Consider the following 9,473-nt stretch of genomic DNA (forward strand, 5'->3'; position numbering starts at 1 on the left):
ACGTTGCTGGAGGGAGTAGAGGACATCCTCGTCCTCTAAATTTAGGGTACAGAACCCTTTAGAGCTCCTTGCTGGAGCTAGTCTAAGTACATCCATCCCCCTCCAAGCAAAAGGGCCCCTCGCATCAAACCCAACCAAACCCCAACGCATGCAATGACAATGCAGCTGCACACAGAGCAGGGCACGATGCTCCGGGCTCCGGAGCGGCTGCCCTGCCAAAAGGAATCCAACAAGCCCAAAAAGCGAAGTCAAAAGGAGGGCGCCCAAGAGAGCGTTGCATCAAGCAATGCAATGGCAATGCAGGGAGCAGGGTTGCAGCAGCACTGGTACGACACTCCACATACCCAAGCTGCGCGTGCACCATCTCCGAATGAGATAGAGGACAGCAGGAGGGAGAGAGAGAGCCCTAAAACTAACACATTGAACATTATTACCACAAGAAAGAGGTGTAATGGATGTCAAAGCAAGCGCCATTGACGCTAGCAGTAACCTAATAATGGAGGTAAAGGTTTATCCAAGAAAGCAACGAGAGGACGACGGAAGACTGGAAGTAGAAGTATGGATGGATGAGATGACTAGATGAGATTAGGTCACATAATCATATTAATCCCTCCTAACTTCTGCTGCATGATGAGTCAACTTCTTAACAACCGGGATGTCACTGAAATTACAAGGGAGGAAGAAGGATAAAGAAAGGAGCTAATAAGCTAATGACATCGTCTGATCCTCCCGCATTACTCTGCGACTACTCGGTACTCACTCATGCATATCATGCTGCTGCTCCTGCTGCGGCGGCGGCGGCGGGTGGTGGTGATGGTGGATGTGGTGCGGCGGAGGTGGAGGTGGGTGGTGGTTGTGGTGGCGATGCTGCTGCGGCGGCGGCGGGGGCTGGGCCTGGGCCTGGGCCTGGGAGGATGGGGGCGAGGGCGGGACCTTGGCGAGGTGCTTGTTGTTGTGCATCCACACCTTGAGGACGCGCCGGGAGACGCCGACCTGGGCGCAGAAGACGTCCACGGCGTCGGCGTCGGGCTTGTGGATGCGCCAGCCGACGCGGTGCGCGAACTCGCGCATGCGGTCCTTCTGCTCCGCCGTGAACTTGGTCCGGAAACGCTTCTTGCTCGGCGCCGGGGGAGCGGAAGCCGACCCCGCTAGGGCCACCACCTGCGCGTGTGGCGGCGGCGGCGGCGGCGCGGCCGGGTGCGCGGGCGCGTGGCCTCGCAGCTCCTCGCTCGACGACTCGGTCAGCGCGGCGGGCGCGGACGCCGGGGACGCCGGGACGTGCGGCGGGCGCGTATGCATGTGCGGCGGGGCCATGAGCAGCGGCATGACACGGGACGAGTTGGCGCTGGCGCGGGCTGTGGGGGTCACCACCGGCACCGCCGAGGGCGATACCACCGCCGCCGCGGCGGCAACGCCGCCGGGGATCGCCTCGCGTCGGTGGAAGCTGCGGTGGCAGCCGCAGGCGGCGCAGGCCAGCGCGGCGGCCCCGTCGCTCCCGGACGGCATGAACTCGCAGCAGCCGTCGAGCACGTGCGCGCCAAGCCGCGCCGCGTGGTTGCGCAGGCACTCACGGTACCGCCACTGGGGTGCCTCCACCACGGGCCGCACGGACGCGAGGCCGAACGTAGAAGAGGCCGCCGATGGGGGCGCGGCGCCACCGCCGCCGCCGAGAACGCCATTATTATTCCTCACTGGTTCTTGGTGGCGCCGGAGCTGGGGCTGCTGCGCTCCCGCGGCTCTGTCCCTCTCCCTCTCCCTCTCCGCTTTCCTCGGATGGAGCTGCGGCGGCTGGCGGTGAGCCGGCAGGAAGCCTGGTGGAGGCAGCGGTGGCTGCGTCACCAGAGATGAGTTGGGAGGCAAGAGCGGCCTCGAGAAGGCGGCGGAGTCCATCAGGGAGGCGTGCGAGCCGAGCCCAAGAGCTTGGGCTTGCACCTCCTGCTGCTGTGGAGTGCCTAAGGGTGCCGCCGCCGCCGTGGTGTAGCGATGGCTTCTGGCCTCCTCATCCTCGTCCTCCTCCTCTTCCTCGTCTTCTTCCTCCTCCTCCTCCAGCTCATCCTCGTCTTCATCCTCCACATGCGATGATCTCTTGTACTCCATGGCTTCGGCTACCGAGCTTGGTTGGGGGCTCGCAGGGTTTGGTGGGCTCTTTTTTTAGAGCTAGGAAAAGGGTTTCTTGGGGGATGGGAGGAGGAGACGGTGGTGTGGTGGCGATTGTATTGCTTGGTAGAGCTAATTAAGCTAGATCATTACAAGAGAGTGGTAAAAATGCACTAAACCATACCAACCGCAACAACAGTTTTGGCACAAAGTGGGGAATGTTTTGGCATGGAGAGCTAGCTAGAGGGCAAACAAATCCATCTTTTCCGTCCATCATCCATCTATGCATGCAGATGCACCCTGAAGGGACCGAGGCCAGGGAGGAAGAAGGGAACAGCAGCAGCAGCGGGAGAGAGAGAGAGAGAGGAAGGGGAAGAGGAGGTGGTGGTGACACGGGCTGGAGAGAAACCGAGCGAGTGCCTACTGCCTAGGCAGCCTTGTCTTGGCTTGGGTTATTGGGTGTGTGTTTGAATGAGTCTATAGGTAGTCTACCACTCCCCCACAAGGCCAAGGCCAATGGTGAGAGTGACGGAGGAGAAGGCCATGCCCACCGACCGACAGGGCCATGTTTCACCCCCTCCCACACCTGCACTATGGCCTACCGGCCGGCCTGCTACCACCACCTCTCCTCCTCATTGTCACTCTCTGTTCTAGGTTTGGCTTTGAACCGTACCGTTTTCTCTATAGATTGTATCTATATAGATTGTATCTGTAGTAGTAATAGTTCGAAAAACTGACTATGATCCGAAGCAGCGAACAGTACAGTAGTTTTGCTTAATTGCACTCAACTGGCCGGGCTCCTGTTTACAAGTTGTGCCGGGTGGCAGTGACCTACTCACCACACCCGCAATAAGTGCAGCTGTGTGGTATTTACTCCAAGTACATCCATGCGTGTCTCCTACGTACTGCCTCGCACCTCCTGCTGCATTTACGCGCTCCCCTCTGAACTCATCAGCTGCTAGTACCAGTACCGGCGCCCTGTACTGTACGTATGGTAAAAATATGACAGTGTCCCTGTTTTTTTTTTTCAAAACCTTCACCTGATCAAGCAACTGACCTCAAAATCCACACTTGCATTGCTAGCAGACCTTACTGCAGTGAAGTCTGAAATAAGAAATGTGACGAGATAAAGGATAGGTAAGCTCGCATTACTGCAGTTGCTTGACATGTGGGTTCGTTCTTTCAGGGGTGTAGCAGTAAAGATCTCCCCATTTAAATTTTCTTGAACCATCGACGACGACCTGCCGTACGAGCAGGCCGCCAGGGCACCCTAAAATCCAAGCTATAGTATCTCCTACCATATTCCCAAAGCACGAAGCCACCAGTAGCTAGCTAGGGGGGTCTATAGCCTACCTGTCGTACATGGGGGGTTTCACGCACCAACAACAACGCCTAGCTAGCTAGGGGCAGAACGGTCATCGGATGCCGGACACAGCTTTGGGAATTGAGGACGCTGGGGTCCCTTTGGCGAACACCGTCGTCATTTGGGTGTGCCACGGTCTGCCACTACCATACATACCATCGATGCCCTCTGTCATGCTTCCATCCCCGGCCCTCTTCTTCCTTCCACGGCTTCGCTTTCAAGTTCCACTTCCACACCTCGTCTCCTCAGCCCTCACTGCCTGAGTGCCTGGGCGGCGTTGCAGTTTCCATCTCTCTTTCTACTAGCTTGTCTTTATTTTCTTCCTCTAATTTACTGTCCGTTTGTTTCGCTTCAGATGCCTAGTCGTCGCCAGCAAGGGGGGAAAGGCGCGCGGTTGGCGATCGAGCCGGCGTGTGTACTGGTGTCAGTCAGTGTTTCACACACACACACACACACACACACATACTACTACTGCAATTTGGCATGCATGCAAGCAGTGCACCACACAGCTGTCTTCCCCGCTGCCAACAAGTGCTCACACATACATGCATGCATGCATGCATGATGACAGTATGACACTCTGCCTCTGCGTCCCGGCCGCCGGCCTTTGCTAGAGGGGGGCTGTCAGCTGTGTCACTCACAGTCACAGCCAAGGATTGTTACATGTACAGATACGGCCAAACGTGTTTGGTTTACATACGTGGTGTCTAAGACTATTTCTAAAAGAATGCAAATATAGTATATATATATATATATATATATATATATATATATATATATATATATATATATATATATATATATATATATATATATATATATATATATATATATATATATATATTAGCTGAATGCCCGTGCGTTGCAACGGGAATATATAATACCAGTATACTACGATAACTTATATACAAAATGTGTGTTATATTGTTATGAGAAAATGTTTCATAATCAATTTGTGATCCTAACCATACATAAATTTTGTTATTTTAATCTAATTATTTCACCACTACATTGCAATAATCAGTATCATGCAGACTTCGATATATGTCATGATTTGTATGATCTCATCATTGGAGAGCACGTTCCACACATGCCGGAAAAATTTCCTCGTACATCATTAGTCATCAGACACGCACCACCATATGCTCTTGCTTAAACAAAAAGGTAAGTGTGTATGTGTTTGCGAAGAGAATTAAAGGCAGGCCGACACAAAAGCTACCCTGACGGTGACGAGGATGACAAACTGGTCACTGTTGTCGATCCTCCTCTGTGTCACCTCCGGCGCCAAGATGATGCCACAATCCTCGATATAGTAGTCATCGAACGCACGCGACATGACGAGTACCGATGACTCTTGGTTGGGCTGCCAAACGAAGTGCACCCCGTGCTCATCAACGAGGTAGTACCCTTGGCCGTTGCACCACCGGATGCGCTATTCCACTACATACATCATGTTCGAGGACACTCACACAACGTCAGCAACGTCCATCATCCCAGCGCACAAGAATTCATGTCCGGTCAGTAGCGACTTATGTGGCAGGTTGGGCTTCAGGTGGACGATGAGCTGGACGGCGTGATGGCGTCGTCGTCGGATGCGGTGTCCAGAACAACCCGAGAGTCGTCGACGTTGGCGACAACCATGAGGCCCCCCTGCTTAACGATGGACAACGCGGTGCAGCTGCTCTGGACCGCGTCCAAGCGGCGGCTTCGCGGGAGCTTGTCGTACACAGCAGCGCATGCGACCACGTAAGACTGCTTTTAGAGGTCGAACTGACAGTCGCCAAGCTTCTTCTCATCATCGATAAGCGACGACAACGTGAGTGCCTCCTGCTCATGGAGTTTGTTCGGAGTTTGAAGTAGGAAACATGGATTCATGCTTGGCGTTGGTTTATGAAAATGACTCACAAGTCTGATCCATGGAAAAAATATTACGAAGAAAAAATGTCACACATGCAAAAAAGGGAATTTAAGTATAATGCATTATTCAAACAAAAGAAATAGCATGCAAAGCTCTTCTTTAAATAATATTACCTCCATCCAAAAATATAATTCAAAAATCTCGGTGATACTTATCTACTACTACGCATTGTGCAATGGTAGCAAGTGAGCTTGGAGAGAGATGTAGTAGATGTGTTTCCTGTCATAGATGTAGACATAAACACATATAGGTGGGTGCCCGTGCGTTGCAACAGAAACATTTAATATCATGATAACTTATGAACAAATGTGTGTTATACTGTTATGTGAAAATGTTTCGTAATTAATTTGTGATCCTAGCCATACATAAATTTTGTTATTTCAATCTAACTATTTTATCACTACATTGCAACCAACAGTACCGTGCAGACTTCTATACATGATAGCTGAATGCCCGTGCGTTGCAACGAGAATATATAATACCAGTATACTACGATAACTTATATACAAAATATGTGTTATACCGTTATGAGAAAATGTTTCATAATCAATTTGTGATTCTAGCCATACATAAATTTTGTTATTTATAATCTATTTGTTTCACCACTACATTGCAACCATCAGTATCATACAGACTTCGATATATGTCACGATTTGCATGGTCTCATTATTAGAGAGCACGTTTCACACATACCGGAAGAAATTCCCTCGTACATCGTTAGTCATCGGACACGTACCACCATACGCTTTTGCTTAAACAAAAAGGTAAGTGTGTGTTTGCAAGACTAATGGTCAAACATCGTATAACCATAAAGTTAGAATACTATATTAATATATTAAATAAATTAATCCAATAGACATAGATTAACCCAATTAACATAAGATAAATAAATATCTAATTATAAAAGTATGAAACATGATATAATCAATGTTGTTACTGCGTAGTAAATATTCATACGAGACTAACACAACTGGAACGGTTCAATTTGGAATTAAAATGGGGAAGTTACGAATTTCCAAAGTTTCTATGTATTTGATATATGATTAATTAGGAAATCAATTTTATTGTTGTTTTCATGACAAAACAGAGGTATTATGTGATAAAAATAATATTATAGAATTATAGAAATTGAAATGAACTCATTTGGATTTAATATGAAATTTCCATGAATTAAATGGGTTTCTGCAATTATTTTTAAACTATAAATCAATTTCTAAACTCCTTTTCCCTATTTTCTTTATTTCCTGGACTGCGTCCCAAACTCCAGAAAGATCAGGGGCTAAGCTATAAATGTTTTTCTAGACTCAGTGAGCATACAGAGTGGACGGCGGGTTAAACACAAAAGACGTTTTAGTTGAAGTTATACACAATTCAACATGAGTCATGTTGGCTAGAGGGTGGAAGGCTAGGTATTCTGCTCAATAGATCCATGGTTCGATTCTTGAGCAGCCACAGTTTAATTTTTTTTTCTGCGCGCGGAACGGGGGAGGGCAGAACGGCAGAACGACAGACTACTATTGCTTACTTAATAAGTAGTAGAGATATATCTTACTATTCAGCCAAATCCTGCATGCCCCAACTTATTGTTTGGTGGTTTCGTTGGCTAGATTTGCCTGGCCCTAGTTTCACTGGCACGAAGCCAGGCCATTAGGTTGTCTCCAGCAACGTCCTCTATATCTAATGGCGGATTCAGGATTGATCTAAGAGGAAGGCTATTAAATTAAGGCTAAATTTTTTTAACCAAACAAAAAAATATAATTGATGTTTAATATGACACAAGAAGTAAGATATAATTTAAACATTTAAGAAATATGTAGCCAAAAAATGTATGACTAAATTTGTCCATCTTATTCCTATAAACATGGGACTCTACTAAATAAATAATCAAATCAAAACTTCAAAATAAAGCAAACAATAGCATACATCTCACCTTCACTCAGACAACGGTGTGGTCGCTACTTGGCTACTCGCCTGATCAGATCTGCGCGCATGACACTTGGTCACTTGGACGAGCGGCTGGACGGTGGCTTGACAACTTGGACGCAGCGGCGGGGCAGCAAGTAGGGCGACTGGGCGAGGGCGAGCGACTGCCGGCTGGGCGAGTAGGGTGAGAGACTGGGCTGAGCCTTTTCCCTGTCACTGTATTTGCTGGGCCGCGACCGGGGCTACAGCCCCGGTCGCAGATCCGCCACTGTCTATATCTATCCTCTATATTCGTCTTTTACAATTTCCTCTAAAAGATTCTATCATCTATATCTTATTTCTCTGCAACAACGCCCTCTATACTTAAATATCTATATTAGAGACATTTTTTATTTTTATTTTTTGTACATACGTATTTGTCATACTCTCAAATGTATTTTACATATTGTAATTTTGCTTTAAAGTATCTAAATGGATAGATGGCCGTTTAGAGAAACTCTATATATAGAGAATCCAGCAGCGTCCTCTAAATTTAGAGGACCATTTAGAGGACGCTGCTGGAGAGCATAGAGTACCATTTTGATCTTCTATATTTAAGGTACAGAACCCTTTAGGGTCTCTTGCTAGAGCTAGCCTTATGAAAACCTGCAGGGCACCACAAGCCGCCGTTGCATCTCGAGCTGACCAAGCCACAGACCATGGAGCAATCGATTTTTTTTTCGCCGCTGCCTAGTTTCCACACGCGAACCTCACCTTGCCGGCTTGTTTAGATAGATGCATAGATATGCATCTAAACAAACCCTAAAAAAGTCTTAATAACCAGCAACCAAACGGCTGATCTCATCCGATTCCTGATCTCTAGCTAGCCAAGGTAAGGACAAGACAACCCTGGCCTCGTACGAAACCGAATGGGCTCAGGCTGAGGCTAGCACCCCCGCTCGATCTATAGCCTAAACATGTGTCTAGCCACTGACCTAGAAAACCAATCCCAATAGCTATCACCTTTATTTTCTGTACCCACGCACTTTATGCAACCCAAGATACAACCTGAATATTTAGGAAACATTATATATATATATATATATATTGTATTTATATATTACACCTGTTATATTCAATATAGAGAATGCACACAAGCCGAACCTACGCGCCAGGAGCACCTGGTCCAAGCCAATCGCCCCACCCAGGCCGAACCGCCGCGCATGCCCTGACAACTTCAGTCTGCACCAAGACCAGCAGTTGCGATCATTGTTTTATTTAACAAATTTTTGACATAGTTATATAGAAGTTGCAATCACACCAAACCAACAGTTGCAATTACACCAGACAGCAGTTGCAATCATTGTTTGTTTAACAGATTTTTGGACATAGTTATATAGAAGTTGCAATCACACCAGACCAGCAGTTGCAATTACACCAGACCAGTAGTTGCAATCATATTTTTTAACAAAATTTTCCAGAGTTATTCAGTACGTGCAATCACATCAGAGCAACTCAGCAGTTGCAATTACAACACATCAGCAATTGCAATCATTATGTTTACATTTTTTAATAGATATTTATGTAGAATTATGCAGTAGTTGCAATCACACCACACCAGCAGTTGGAATCATTTTTGTTTAACAGGTTTTTTACAATCAGACCAAAAAATGCAGGGGGTGGGCAAATACCTGTGAGTAGTGTGACTCTCCAGCATCCATGTGGTCTGTGTGCTGAATCAAGTCAAGCACCCTCTTTGCAAATATATGCAGGCTTGTCACATTGTTAACATAACCATCTTTCAAAACCCTGTTTTGGCTCTCAGATCTCTGGGTGGAAGTCATTCGCCCACAGTACATGCCTTTGAAATATGTTGCTATCCATCTCTTCCTTTTCTACCACAATGCAACAATTGCAGGATGTTCTCTTATGCCACATTCATCCGCCAGCTTATTTCACTCCACCTCAAACTATGTGGGCCCCAGAGGATAGTTTATTAGGGACTGCAACTTCTCCTTTAGATTTTTATCAGGGACTGTGGGGGACATGGAGGCGCGCGGCGGCGCGGGGACAGGGAGGCGCTCGGCGGCGGGTGGCAGGGAGGCGCGCGTACAGGAGAGCCGAGGGCGTGCTCTTATAGGGAGGCGTGCTCGGGGTGTTAGATGCTCTGGTCGGACAGAGAGTCTTGGGGGT

The 9,473-nt window shown here is 47.8% G+C and overlaps 1 protein-coding gene across 1 annotated transcript; it reads right to left on the reverse strand.

Moving 5' to 3' along the window:
• Positions 1-580: 580 nt before the first annotated feature.
• Positions 581-2,499, reverse strand: LOC100281453 (zinc finger homeodomain protein 1). Its single transcript, NM_001154371.2, has one exon. The coding sequence runs from the start codon at positions 2,095-2,097 to the stop codon at positions 757-759; it is 1,341 nt and encodes a 446-aa protein (NP_001147843.2). The 5' UTR covers positions 2,098-2,499; the 3' UTR covers positions 581-756.
• Between the last annotated feature and the right edge of the window lie 6,974 nt (positions 2,500-9,473).

The sequence above is a fragment of the Zea mays genome, chromosome 4 (genome assembly GCF_902167145.1).
Source record: "Zea mays cultivar B73 chromosome 4, Zm-B73-REFERENCE-NAM-5.0, whole genome shotgun sequence".
NCBI lineage: Eukaryota > Viridiplantae > Streptophyta > Magnoliopsida > Poales > Poaceae > Zea > Zea mays.